The sequence below is a fragment of the Xiphophorus maculatus genome, chromosome 4, assembly GCF_002775205.1.
Source record: "Xiphophorus maculatus strain JP 163 A chromosome 4, X_maculatus-5.0-male, whole genome shotgun sequence".
NCBI lineage: Eukaryota > Metazoa > Chordata > Actinopteri > Cyprinodontiformes > Poeciliidae > Xiphophorus > Xiphophorus maculatus.
The window spans coordinates 10,901,841-10,917,334 of NC_036446.1; the positions used below are offsets into that span (position 1 = coordinate 10,901,841).

The window sequence follows — 15,494 nt, forward strand, 5'->3', positions numbered from 1 at the left end:
AGATTACACAAATCATAAAGTTTGTGTCTTAAAGCAATAAAAGATTATTTTGGTTTTCATACAAAAATAGACCAACATGAAATTTCATGTTCTTCAGAATGTGAAAAAAACGAGTTATGCTTTTTATGCTATAACGTTTGAGTGCAAATGGACAAAGGTTTGTTTTACTTTACTGAAAAAATGAGTATCACTTAATAAATATGTGAAATTTTTAGCATGTCACTTTATTACGGAACATATATGGAACCCTCCTGTTGCCCAAAATACAGTTTTGCTACAGGCTTAATTACATTCTTATGAACTATTACTTAAGTTCTAAGCAACTACTGAAAAATTTCTAATTTGAGAAAATGAAAATGTACGTACCCATAAAATAACATTTATGACTTCATATGTCTTACAGTTTTTGATTGCGATGGGATAAAAAATTTAATTATCTCCCCTATCAGATTAAATGTCCCCTTACAACAATGTTCTCCCAAATGACCATTTTAGAAGTTGTCTCTCTTTTAAACTCAAGTTTTAAGTTCACAAAATTTATAAAAAGTGTGTTTCCTATTGATTAAACCAAAATAAAGGATCATATGTGGCACTAATACCATTACTAATTTCAAAAAGCGTCATGCTCGCATTCAGAAACTGCGACCATAAACTTTCACCACTCACTACTTCTACTTACGCAGTAAGAGGAATGGCTGCACAGTTAACATGAGATGTCATGCATATGAATGCCTTATATGTCATCAACATACTTGCAACTAAGTATAAAGTACTCACATATGCAATGTGTTCTCATCAGTGTGGCATACTGCTTATGAACTTAACCTGGAATTAATCCCACAAATAAACAACTCTTTAAAAGTTAGGAGAAAACAAGAGGTATTTTCTTAAAAGCTCATTTGTATAAGACGGATGTAGTCAGATAAGATAATGCACAAATCATTCTTCTCCTGAAAAAATCCATGAAAAGTTAAATTTGTGTGAATGTTGACACTGTGGGATCTTACAGATGTGTTCTTATATGTTCAAACAAGCATAAATCCACCTCCTAACATCTGGGTACGTCAATATTTAAAAGACACACGACGAATGTGCGTTACGTGCTACTTATCATTCAACAAAAACAACAATGTAGCTTTGTAAAACGCAAATAAAAAAATAATGAAGGCAAAAAAAATGAAATGAACAACTCAATGTTAACATGACACAGGTAGAAGTGAGTACAGGAATGAGCAGACAGGTTCACATGCAATATACATGGCAATGAAGATGATCAGCATACAGAAACACATCAAAATAAGTTGACAGTTATTTTAGAGAAGACGAAGCATGGTGTAGCAAACCACAACTGCATTCAATCTAAGTAACATTGAATAAAAGATGAATTAAGCCTCCATTAACTGGTTCATTTGCACATTGAGGTTTATATATGAAGCTCATATTGCTTAAATTTAATAATCATGTAAATGTAATTATGAAGTCTGTTTAATCTAAAAACATAAACTACTCAACTCTTACTGTGTGAAATATCCATACATAGCATCAAATATTAAAAAGAAATCAGGGAAAAGGTTTTTCTTAATATTTTTCAACACTTTAATTTTCTTTATATAAGGAATTTTGTTTCTGTTTAGTACTTAAACATTGGTTCATTTTTACAAAAACGAGTGCATCAATATAGTTGTTAAAATCTTGTCAACCACTCTTATATATTTGTTTTTTGCTTTATTCAAGAAGCGGTCTTTCTGCAGGGTTTATGGTGAAGGCAACACGGATAGATGAGTGTGTGTTTGTGCAATGTATGTTTAGAGGTGTGTATCTTTTAGTGTTAGTGCAAAAGAAAAGGTTAGGGTTTCAATCCAGATGGCTTGAGTCATGTGTGTATTCCCTCTGGGTGCTCAGATCAGGTTCAGGATCATAAATCATCCTCTCTACATCGTACAGATATGAATATAATAATACTTTATTACTCATTGTCTTTGATCCTTAATATGGCGAAACAAAAAAACCCTCCAAAATATCAAAAACATTGAAAAGATTTGACTGCAACATCACATAAGAAGTGAAATAAAACTCAAAGGTACAACAGAGTAGTATAAACATTGTGCTTCTTTAATTTTACTTACTACAGTCCTCCATTGTCCTTGTAGTGTTTTAGTTTAAATTTTGTTATATTTAATATATAGATATATATATATATGTATAGAGAGAGATAAATGTACACGTATAATCCGCACTGAGGTTTGTCTTTTGTGGCAAGCAGAGAGGCTACTGAGGGCATCCAGCTTTCATCATCCTCTTTATATGCGTCCTTTTCCACAAACAATTATTTTTGCTTGATTCATTCATGTGGTTCTTCATCTCTTTGTCAGTAGTTTCCAACTACCCCAAAGAACGATGCAAAAAGATGGCAGTCTTTGTAAAATAAAAATAAAAATCCCTTTTTTACCTTCTGCTTCTTTTCTCACTTTTCTTTTTGGAATCCCTGTTTTTCGTTTTATTCCCTCAGGTTCTTTGTCATCTTTGGTAGCGTGTCCGACACTTTGCTGTGTCTGGAAATAGGGTGCCAGGAGTGTGAGATACGGTGGTTGGAGGGACTGGGGAGGGAGGGTGGATGGTTACGAACAGTATGCACATGGACAAACAAGGTTAATGAAGCACAGAAAAAGGCAAGAAAGTGACACTAATATGAATAAGGTTTTTCACCTATCATAGTGTTTGAGGTGAAAGATTTACTCTTCTATAAGTATGTCAATCCTTAATACAGATTGTGAGTCAGTTGATTATACTCTGAGCATAAATGCTGCAACAGTCAAAGAAAGAGGAAGACAGAAAGTTGACAAACGGTGTGACCTTTGTGATAGAGGTATGGAACCGATATAAGGCAAGAGGGATATGACAGCGAGTGAGGAGGACCGACAAGTGACGACACATGTACAAGAGAGGAGGCAGAGAGGAGGAGAAAGAGGGAATTTAAAAAGCGCGAGTCAGGGCAGTGTCCGTTAATACAGACAAGTGGTGGTGCTCTGGGAAGTGCTCATCATCTGTACAGGAGTGAGAGGAAGCAGGAGAGGCCAAAGGTCAGCCACCTGGCCAGTGGGAGTGACCGTGATCCTCCAATAAGAACTATGGGAAGAAGACAAACAGAAAAAGTCATATCAGTTTATGCAGAGAGGCAGTACACTTACACTTGACTTTTGACCAGTTTAAATGATTTTTGTGAATCAAAAAACGATAAGGTGTATTCACAAAGTTAACTGGAGGTGCTGAATTTGGGAAAATCTTAGTTTATTATTGATTTAAATTCTGAAACTAGACCGAGAGGCATAACTGCTCTTAAAATAGCTTCACCAAGCACATAATTTCTCTGCACAGTTTGCTGACATTTAAAGAAAGTAAAACATATGAATTTAGTTTGAAAAACCAGAGATAGAGGTATATACAGTATGTGTTTATATTATCAGTACGTATTTCATTAGATGTTAAAAAAAATCTTTCTATGCTGATATCTCATAGTACAATGTGGCTATGCTCACTTTTGATTTTCAAAAATAGTGGCTTATATACAGGTGTGCTCAAAAGTTCACAAATTATGGTACCACATATAAACTTTAATTACAGAAAACAGTAAGTTATAGAAATGCAGAGAAAATAAACTAACTTTGTTACAGCAATCCATTTGAGTTGTGGAACAGAGAGGCAATAAAGAATCTGTGATTCTTCTTATTTTTAAGGTTTAGAGCAAAGAATCATCAGATTAATAATTGGATTAATGAGAGTAACGGAAACAACAAGAGACAGAAGCATTTGGATCTCACAAAATGGTTTATTTTACAACTGCTGTGTTTTGTAGCTGATGCAAACGTAGGTGCAAATTGCTTCCATCTACTGAACTGTTTGCCCCTGAATGTACTTAAGACATTCTAGGGCAAAACAAAAGCAAATATTTGGTTGATCAAAAACAGGAGATTGCAATTCCTCAGGAATTCACCCAATGGGAATGGGTTTTATTGGTGCTTTTAAGACTGATATGCTTAAAGGGACTAACATTTCCTTATCAGTTCTGCAGCAATGATGATGGATGATGTCATAAAATGCAAATAGTGTTTCTTGGATGAGCAAAGTGAGCTGAAATGAAAAGGACCAGTAAAATAAGAGAAGAGCAAACAAATTCCAAACTCATTAAAATTAGTCCATAGCTCTAATTTATTTTGGAATAGTTGTTCAAAATATTTTTAGATAAACTCTACCGTCAGCTGGACATTCAGGATAAATTGAAGTGTATTTTGCAAGGTTAAAATCTTATTTTCCTTTCAAAGTTATTAACTACACTCTTACCAGCCATCATCGCTTCTACTACACAAACAGTATAGACTTGTGTTCCATAAAGAAATTAAAATTGTTACCTTCTTCAACAAAGTTTTATGAATAAAAGAGTGTGTAGTGTATTCCAAAATCAATATGATTTCATAACGACTGTCCATCCCTCAGGCACAAAATCAATATCTATAATAAAGCTTAGATCAATAAATAGTACACTCCACATTCCTGTAGCACAGAAGATGGACAATAAATTGAAATAGAATCTGGTGTTCTTGTTAGGATCAATGGATTTTTTATTTTGACCATTTAGTCTTGTAGTGTTTTTTTTTTTTTTTTTTTTTGTTAGTGGAGAAATCTGTTGAATGTTTTGATCTTTTTGTTTTAACTTTCTATAAAGTCACTTATATTCTCTTACTGTTGGTCTATTTCAACTAGAAATCTATTCTGAGCAACTCAATAACCAGGTGTAAGTTACTCATCACTCCCTTCGATTTACCTTTAAATTAGCAGTTTTTGTTCCTCTCTTATCATATCCATATTATTCTGTTTGGTCTGTCTTTCAAGTCTTCATTTGGAATTTTAATGCACATTTATCTTGATTCCTCATTAAGCTTTCTGTTTGACTTCATAAGTTCAATTGAAATGCTCATGTCATTACTCCTCCTCTTGGACAGCCAAGAAACCTTTTTTCTAATACTCTTTCCACTTCAATATTATAAAATATTATTTATACCATTGTGCTGGAATATTGTAGTTTAAATATACATGCATTTAGTTTTGCATACATTTAATGATAGTTTTTCTGTCAAACCAATGCTTTAATTTATTTTCATTTTTGAGGGGATCATCTCCAAAAGCTTCTGAAAATTCTCCCTGCTTGTATCATCAGCAAATAGCATGTATTTTGCCATGTTCAACACTATATGTGTAGTTTAAATATATCACAAACACTTTATATTACAGACACATGATCTACTTACAAAGTCATTTTGAGTCAGTGAAGCTGTGCCAGAAACAATTTTCTAAATTTTCTGGTTGCAAAGGTTCCTCACCCCTTTGAAAGAACGTAGACTAAAGTCTTATGTGTTACTGGAAATGTCAATTCTGATAAAAAGCCACTTAGAGAGATTTATTTAAATTTTCTATATTTTTTTTTAAAGGCACCGTTTGTTTTTTTTTTTACCATCTCCTTTGCTCTGCGAACAACACATAAGCCAGGTGGAGCTTTGTGATTTGGGCAGGTGGAGTTGCACTAAATAAGTCAGAGGCAATCATCTTTCATTTAGCACAAGAGTCCCTTGTGTATACACTCTGTTAACCTGATATAAATGTGAGCATTGTTAAATGTAAGCTACTTATCCATAGCGGTAATAAATGGAAAAACTTTACTCTTAGGTTTTGTTTTGTTTTGCTGTCAGTTTTACACAGCAGGTAGTGTGTGCTTATTTGGGTCAGAATGAAGTTCAAAATGCCGACTACTTGTTGGCCTGGAAAAATCATAACTCATGCCATGATAATCGGACTATTCAACATTCTTTCATCTACAAAGCTGAAGATTGTGCTTGATGCTGAAAGTAATGTTAGCCCAGCAGAATACTTTCAGACTATCCTTTCAAAAAATAAAAATAAAATCTCCAGGTGAATATTTTTAGATGCTGAATTTTGTGTGGTTTGTGCGTGAGACACAGCTTGGTTTTCCATGATGTGGGATACAATTGAGCTTGGTTCCTTTTCCACAAAAGGGGGAGGCAGAGTTGGGCCAGTCTCTATGGGAAAACAAAGTCCCAGTGGGAAAAACAACACCTGTACTTAAGCCTATTTAGGAACTTTGGACGCAAGAAACAAGGTCAGAATTTGTACTTTTAAAGCTCACTACATGAGATGGAACTTGCATTCATCACGTTATTTTATCTTCTTTTAATTGTGTTTCCTTTCTACTTCATTATGTGCTGAAAACATACTTTAATCCCTTTCTGGTCCTTATTTTACCTTGCAGAACCAATGGAGGTAAAATTGCAATAGAAGTACTTGTCTCTTGCAATAGCAAAGACCTTCGTGTCGCCTGCCTGATAATTACCCATCTGTCTGTGGTATGTGAGTCTCAAAGAACCCGTAGGACACAATCGCACATGCACACTCTTTGAGCTCAAGAGCTTTCCTCTTCCTGTTTATGCCGTCATCTATTATTTACACCATCCGCCCGTGTTGTTACATGCACATATGTGTTACATTGCAGCACGGGCTTGTAGGCATGCTCATACACATGCATCTCACGCAGAATGTTCCAAAAGGTTTAAAAAGAAAACACAAGTTGTTAATAATTCATTGACGTTCATGTTTTTTGCTGTTATGAGACAATTTCATGGCTCTGATAGTTTCTCTGTCGCAAATCCAAGCAAAAGTTAACAAAGCCCTGTAGATTCTCACCACATGTTGCTGAATAAAATCAAGCTTGTTGCTCTAATACTCAAATCACACGTCTCACTTCTTTCTGGAGTTGCCGGTCTTCTGATCTGCTTGAGATTTATTTAGCTTCTTTGTCCGTTAGCCTGTATTTTTCACAAGTTTAAAAGAATTAAGAGCATAGGAACATTAAAAGCAGCAGCGGCATGGACTAAGCCAGCTGAGTCAGTTCTGAACCTGTATTTTCTATGAAATTGTTTCCAAGTTTGAGTCTTGAATTCAAATTTTTCAGTACCAACAAAACGTTACTTCCCATCCCTCTGACCACATTTTTAGCAGTCTAAAGCATATGTATTCACACACTTTAGTCTCTCTATGTCTTTGACCTTTTGCTCTTTCTTTGACCCTTGAGGCTAGTTGTGTCACTCCACATGCTTACTTTGACATGAAGTGTTTTGTTGAAACTGTTTTGTGTGTGTGTGTGTGTGGGGGGGTGTGTGGGTGTGTTGCCCTCAAGGTAAAGTTGCTTGATAACGGCCGTGTTCCTGTTTTAGGAGTTTAATCTCAGTTCATCAAGTGGGTTTTTTTTTCAATCATTATTAGAGAGAAAAAGTCTTATGTTTGCAGGTGCAAATTTATGTGAGGTACACAGCAGTGCTACCTCCATATCCACCACCCATAGCTCTCTGTGCTAAAATAATACATTTATTAGCAATAACAATGATGTTTTCAAAGCAGTTATGATTTGTTGACTGAAGCTTTATAGAACGACTATGGAAATGTAATATGAAAATAATAGTCAATGCAGAATAAAAACAAAGATAATGCAAGGAAAATATAACTGAGCTTTTAGCTTGTTGGCATTGGACATAGTTGCAAATAAGAATTATGAGTCAGCCATTACAGAAATTCTTCCTAAAAAACACAAAAAAATGTCTTAGTTTAAAGTTGTCTTTTTTTTTTTTACCTCTGTCATTTACAATCTCGAAATTACACTTATTTTATACAAATATTTTTTAACAAATGGTGTTCTTTCATTTCCTTTTCACGCCGAAGGGTAAATAACTGAGCCTCTCCAACATGAGGCATGATGTGCAGAGGTGAACATTTATCAGAGGGGAAGATCGAGCAAGGAGGAGAGAGAGGCGAAGCATAATGAAGTTGAATATAGGGAAGGCAGCAGGAGTGTGATGTGACAAATTAGAAAATGAAAACAAAAGTAAAATTGGGTGAAACAATTGCTGCTGAGGAAAGACACAAAAAAATATTTTCTCTGTGTTCCTAAACACTGAAACAGGTATTTATTTCTCCTAAAGCTAAAGAGAAATAAACAGTTTCTTTCTCTTAAGTCTGTATTTCATGCTTTAGCTAATATTATTTCAGCTTAAATTAAACTGTCTACCTTTTAACACATGCTGCACTGGCTGTTTTAGTGAAAATTGTTAGCTATGAAGTGCATATGCATGTTCAGAAGCATTTCTCTTCACACACACTCAGGCACCAGTCATATCCCATCAGTCACATCTTACCTGTCTTACCTGCGTTGGCTACCGTGTTCTCCTGCTTGCACTTTCCTATGGTGATGGACACATCATCAATGGCGATATCTCCCTCAAAGCCTGCACCTCGGATTCCTTCAAACACAATCTGTTTGGGAAAGACAGAGACAAGCAAGATGTCATGTCAGTTAATTTAAAAGGTAAGCACAACCAGAACATCTGCTGCAGCTCCACACTAGTGCAGTAGTCAGTGGTAAAAGTGTGGTTTAATATTTTTGTGGTTGGTTAAGGGCCTGTTAGTCATTCACTCAATCATGTATAGTTGTAATACAAGGTACTACATTTACCTTGTATTGCAACTATTCTCAAAATGTTCTACATTCCCATAGAAATATATCTGAAAAGAGAAAAGCTATCTCATTGTATTGCTCATTTTTTGGGTTTCTGAAATTATATCTTTAAAAATTTAGGGATAAACTTAATTTTTTTTTTTTAAAGAATCACCTTGATCTCAAAAGCTTTAAGCAGATACACTAACAGGAAACTGAAAATCTCAATTCAATATTCTTAGCATTCAAGCTCATGTATAGTCATTTTTTCTGGGACCACAATAACAAGACTAAACAGGAGTCTCATCTGAAAACTTCCCATTTTAGCCAACAGCCATCTGGTTTCTGAGTGACAGCCTAATTACTGCGGTGTAACAAAGGCACCAAAAGCCCATTGCACCCAGCTAATCAAAAATACAAGCACATTCTTTCTGAGGAAGGAAAATAGAACAAACAAGGAAACTTTGTTGCTTCAAAATACAGAAAAAATACAGAACTCACATTTCTAGCCACTGCTGGAGTTTAATATGTGGCAAATGCAGCATTTCATAATGCATTAAAAATCATAGGTACTATTTACTCTTACCAGTTTAATTGACTTTTCAATTTTACAGAAATAGCAAGCTATTTAGGTTTGGCCAATACATGCAGTAATATTTCCAACATCATGTGTCATCCAACTTTAGATCAAGGCTTTCTAACTTTACAGAAAAAAAATACAGGTGTTACTGTGTGTTGAAATTCCTTGTTGAAGAGAACCTGCCTCTTTGCTTATATACCACCTCTATACATATATCTAAAGCTCGGGTTAATAGGAGCAGGGGCAGACGTAGAGGAATAGCAAATAACGCATGACTGGTTTCACTTTACAAACTCCATCTGTTAACACTAACATGCTGCAGTTAGGGGACATGCCCTGCCATCAATTTGTGAGTAAATATATCAAGCTAAAACAAGTGTAGGTTCCATTAACCTGATACCGACCCACCGAGTGGAAAAGCCTGACCTCAGCGCACATGCTCTGGATGAAAGGTGAAGAATGGGTGAGCAAATAGCACAGCTAACACACCTCATGTTTGATGCCTTCCATTGCCTTTGCTTTCATTTGTGAGCACTGTGGTGTTAGTGCCTAACGGGAATGTCAAGTTGAGGTATCAAACATAAAATTCATTGGGCAGAAACCAATAATCTAGCCATGAGCATGTGATGCAAGTTCACTCACATCTGAGAGGGAACCTGAAGTCTGTGAAAGCGATGTAAGATTCCCCACAAAGTCTGATTAATTTCTGATTAAGAGTATAGATGTACAAAATGTTTTCTTTCTGGGTATGCTGACTACTTTATGCAGTCCATGTTCATCCATGTAATGACAGTGGATATTGCTGAAGTCTTCTTTGAAGCGATCACACTCACTCTTTGTCTGAACGAGACTTTAAACATTTTCATTCGGTTTGTAGGCGCCTTCTCTCCAAATAGAGTCCAATCAATTACATTAATAAAAGGAAAGGAAGAACGAGCGCAGTGCCACCCTTGCACTATTTACTTTAATTTAGGTAAGGAATGAGAAACCTTCTTGTAATGAACAAATAATATAACTAGGAAAACCTTGAAGCTGATTGGGTGGTATTTAGGGGGATAAAAAGAAGGTCGACAGCATAGTATGGATTTAGGTGGTCGGCTCATTTGTGCAAGGGATTTCATTGTTAGGCAGACTGGAAGCTGTGAAGAAAACTTTAGGAGAGGAAAAAGGCTAATTGGCCAAAAGTCCACAGTTCTCTAATTTATGTACACTCCCAAGCAGTTTCGTCACTGCTTAGCTGTGGTGAAATGTAATGTACTTACTTTGTGGAAATGTTTCTGTCAGCTGAATCAAGTTTTACGCATTCATACAATAATACCCCTAATGACAACTAACTAGAGCTTTGGATGTGTACATCCATACACCTGTGACTGCTTCCTCTACAAGGAATATACCAGATTGTTGTATAATTAGAGAAGATGAGAAAAATAATTGAGTCAAGAAATCCCAGAACTGTCGCTGGGTTTGACACACAAAAAACACAGAACTACAGCATATTTAAAGTACAATACAAGTCACCCAATGTGTAATTGCTCCTGCAAAGAGTACTTAGTATAGAGTACATAGAGTGTATAAATATATGTTTTTCTAGGCATGGGAAAATGGGCTTGTGCCCTTTCACCGAATGTGTAGTGTAAAAACAGCCAACTGAAGTGTGAGTTGGCTGTGTCAGCAGTGCCTCACACTTATAAATCACTGCTGGTGACTAATTTGAAGTCAACTACATCTGTTTCTGAGCTTTGGGAGCAGCAAGGTTGTTCATGAAAAGTTTTGTAGACTAAAAAAGGGAAAGAAAAGCCTTAAATAATAACAGTAAGCCTGCTAATTACAGAACAGAGGTACAGAAAATGACAGAAACAAGAAACACATTAAAACAATAATGATAAAAGTTTCACACAGTAGAAAAGACATGTCAAAATCCAAATTCAAGGAAATAATTAATTAGAACATGATAGAAAAATAACCAATTAAGTAATATTTGGGGTTTATATTTAAGGCCCTTCAGCAGGAATGTTTTCATTCTTGATTTCAAAGGGGCTGACAACTTATGCACATTTTGGGTTTTAAGGGAGACTTGTGATAAGCACATACTTTAGAACTTTTTGGACCAATGTGATCCATTTTCTTGGTGTCGGTCAGGACTCTGGCAGCTGCAGATGCCAAATTGATTTTGGACTTTTTTTTCTGTACCAATACCATAACAACAATGTGAGCAACTGAAAGTGAAGAGTTGGTAGACTTGGACTTAAATTTAACATCATTCAGTGCAAAATGATAACTTGTTTTCTGGATTTTTTTGTGATCCCCAAAATGTGAGTCTAAATAATTGCCTTTATCTGATTTGACATTTTGAAGACAAAAAAATGGGCTTATTTGTGCTAATTTTGAATTTTTTGATATACATCTAATGAAAAAAATAAAATTAGTTCCTCAAAAAATGTGATTGTCATTGATAAAATTATTTTCAAACATAAATGCTGCAATAAGGCCAGAATGATGTTATAATAATTCACAATCTGAGGAGAACAAATTACATTGAACAAAAACAGCTCAAGAATGGAAACTTGAGGAACCTCACCTGTGATATTTGGTCTCATTTGTAATTGCCGTCTGGTGCAATACACCCCATCTGTTAAATATAATTTGAACCAATCGAGCATAATACAAGACAATCAAAATCACATTTTTATCTATTGATCAGTATGATATGAAAAGTATGTATATACACTAAACAACAATGAAAATATAGCAACTGGTAGATGACATAGCACTTAAATGTGTTTTGATTTGAAAACCTAACCCTAAATTTAACTTTGACACTTTCCTTTAAGTCATAGATAATATGATTTGGCATACAACCTATATTAAATCCTTAATATATCCTTTGTTGCAACAAGACAAACTGTCTGTTGGGACTTTCTGTAGTACAACATCTTTTGTAGACATAAAACAAATACACTTATTTGAAAATGTGCAGAATTGTTATCAACCTGTGAGAGTAAAAATGACCCAGATGGACAACCTGTGAGTGTGTAGGTGCAGAAATAGATTCCAGAATCAAAGGAGGTACAGTCAGGTGTCAGGTTGGAGCTGTGAGAGTGTTGTTTCGTCGAGTCTTGTAACCTTTAATTTTCCCATTGATGTCCTGTCCACATACCAAAGGGGACACGGTCTTGGGAGAAGGAGGAGGAAAAAAATGATTGACTTTGCATGTGTTAGAGAAGGAAAAGAACTCGCAGATATACAGTGAGGACTTTGAAATGCCAACGCGGAGCAGATTTCCCCTGCAATGCAAGGAAAAAGGAAAATATAGGTTGGCCTGGTTTCCCACATGCCCCTCAGGTATGGGGACACTGTGAGGAACACAGATGGCCTTGGGTTAATCCGAATAAGGGTGAGAGGAAACGAATGACCTACAGTGTGTTACTGTGTTTGTGCTATTGTGCCACAATAGCACAAAAACAAATCTATTTTTTAATTTACTTTTATAAATGGATTTCACTGTGAGCTTACAGAAGAGAAATAAAGCATTATTAATTTGTTGTAATGTGATTGACTTTTTATTTTAATGTAATTTATTTAATCCCTAAATATGTAGTTATCTAATTAAAAAAAGAGAAAACTTTGCGGCGAGGAATTTAATTAAATTGCAAATCTAACTTATTGGATACAAATTCCAATAAATGTTTGTTTTAATATTACACAATGGGTGCACTATATCTTTTTTGTAAGACAAGTACGCAGAAGCATTATTCTCAAAGGCATATTTACATTTGATGGATGGAGCAAAAACAAAGTGAAAATACAAAGATGAGTGGCAGCACCTAAAAGGCCTGTATGCAGTCATGAAGCTGTGCATGGGATGAAAAAGTTTGTGTTCTCCATGGACACTTCTGCACTTCATAAAAATGAATATCATCACACAATTTTTTTTTTGTGAATTTAAATAAGTTATACATCTTTGAAAAGGAAAAACTAAAGAGAAAATAATGGGTGCAGCAAGTTGGGCAAAATTTTACAATATTTTTATTGGTGTAAGGAAAGAAACTCAGGAGACAAACAAACATTAACAGAAATTTTCAATTGATAAAAGTTAAACTGTTGTCGAGAGTCAAAGATAATATACAACTCATTAGTTTTATGATTATTATGAGAGTTAAAATCTAATTAATTTTATTCAAAAGCAGAAGTAGTTGATCAGGTCAACAAAAAGAACACAATTCAAGTCAGATCTCTGATAACATAACAGGTCAGACGCTAAAGGGTCAGTCAAATGAAAAGTGAATCAGGTATTTGGAAAAAAAAAAAAATATAGAGAACATCACTAATTTGTCCCAAATGAGAAAGAAATAGCCTCTCTTTTAAATAATTGAGTGAAATATTGTAGGTCTGTTGGTTGGAAGAGCAAATAAGTACGCAGACTAAGAAGATCAAAAAGGAAAATACTTTGGTAACCAAAAAATAAAAGCCACAAAAAAAAAATAACCCACCAAAGTTTTTTAAAAAAATATATAAGAAATAGTCTCTTATCAATTCAGTCATCCTATATTGTGCTCAGTTTCATTTTATCACATATCAGCTTACGTTCTATGCAGTGATTCCTTTATTTACTCTGCATCATCGTTTTAAAAAGATGTTTGTTATCCTGCATGTGAGGCATCTAAATAACACAGTAAAACTGACATTTAAAGTGGGGCTAAAGATAAAGTAACTATCATTTGAAAATCATTGACTTGTAGCAATAATATAATTTTCTTTTTTTAAATGATAAAATCATTTAAAGAATTTTCCTTTCCAAAAAAGCACAAGTATAATCTGACATTTTTTAAAAGTAGTTGTGCTGCCATCTGGTAACCCTGGCAACTGAGTATGGGGAGGAAAAAGCTTTTTGCTTTTTTGTGGCACCAGCCTGTAATTTAAAGACATTAAATGCCTCCACCTGAAAAGCAGGCTTAGGATACATTGACAGTTTATTATTTCTGTGAGAACAGGTTGAAGAAAAGACATGCTAAGACTTGGTTGGAATCTACAGGTAAAAAAAACAAAAAACAAACAAAAACTACTTCAGCTAAAAGGCTTTCAAACAAATGCAAAAGGATGTCTGAGCTGTCCATTAGGGCTTGGAAAGTGCAAGAAGAAAAGTGTATTCTACTGTATGCAATAACCAGACTACAATACCAAGAGACAAGAGGTTATCCTATGGTTGTCTTGATAGACTTTCCTCTCAGATTTTGTAACAACTCTTGAGAATTGTAAATGTAATAATTTTCTATTTTATTTTTGTTCAAACACTTTTTTTAAATTTCAGAAGTAAACAGATTATTGGGGGGAACATCTGTTATGTTAGGAGATACAGCAGGGGTCACCCATTCCAGACCTGAAGGCCGAGTGTCCTGCAACTTTTAGATGTCTCCAGTTCAACACCCTTTATAGGCAGCCAGTTAGGTCCTCTAGAGTCCTGCTAATGACTTCATTATTTGACTCGAGTGTGTTGGAGCAGAGACACATTTATAAGTTGCGGGACACCAAGGTGATGAAGCATCTAAGTCCCCTGGAAACTCCTGGGATACAATTTGTTGGGATTTGTCCTGTGATGTTCAAGGTGGAGTTTTGGGGATTAGACCTGCATAAAATAAATAAATAAACAATAATAATAATAATAATAATAATAATAATAATAATAATAATAATAATAAATTACATAGTGAAGGAAAAAAAACATTTATCATAACACATATGTATGAGTTCACATAAGAAATGTAGATTAGTAGATGGAAGGTATAAAGAATACTATACACCCACTGATTCAGAAAATTGTTGACCTTTATAAAACATGTTGTTACAAAAGCATTATAAATACTGAGGAAATGACTTTAGCCCACATTAACAAAATACTGTAAGCGAACAGCATGTGAAATCATTACAACAATCATTACAACAAAACTAGCAGGGATACTTAACTCATATACAGCTATCAAATGATCTCGCAGACTGATTCTAATGTAATGATTATTTAAATGTAAATTGTGTGTGAAGTGCATTTAAGCAAATAAGTACATGGTGAACAATTGAGGGACAGTCAGCATAATAGTTGAAAACTTTTTTAGATTTCATGATTTATTGTGTTATCAGCCCTGAGACAGGACAGTATGAAGAACCTGACACATCTGATTCCCCACAGAAAAAGAGAAAACAAATGAAAAACAAAATCAGAAAGAGATTGCACAAAGGCTGTCAATGCTGTTTCCCAGGTAGTATTCTTGACTGTGGTAGACACACCTTATCACAAACATACCCACAAAATGAGTAAGCAAAGATGGGAAAATGAGTGTGAGGGGATGCATGGTGTCAATCGGAAAG

At 34.9% G+C, this 15,494-nt stretch overlaps 1 protein-coding gene across 2 annotated transcripts in view; it reads right to left on the reverse strand.

Annotated features, from left to right (window-relative positions):
- Positions 1 to 203: 203 nt before the first annotated feature.
- The window catches only part of mdga1 (MAM domain containing glycosylphosphatidylinositol anchor 1), a 180,299-nt gene continuing 165,008 nt past the window's right edge, over positions 204 to 15,494 (reverse strand). The window contains exons 17-18 of one of the 2 annotated variants that reach the window (XM_023333032.1): positions 8,265 to 8,373; positions 204 to 3,126 (exon numbers count right to left, since the gene is read on the reverse strand). In XM_023333032.1, the coding sequence (XP_023188800.1) occupies positions 3,041 to 3,126; positions 8,265 to 8,373 (195 nt within the window). In that variant the 3' untranslated portion in view covers positions 204 to 3,040. Of the gene's footprint in view, positions 3,127 to 8,255; positions 8,374 to 15,494 lie in introns of both variants that reach the window. The other variant, XM_023333031.1, reaches the window with a different exon arrangement.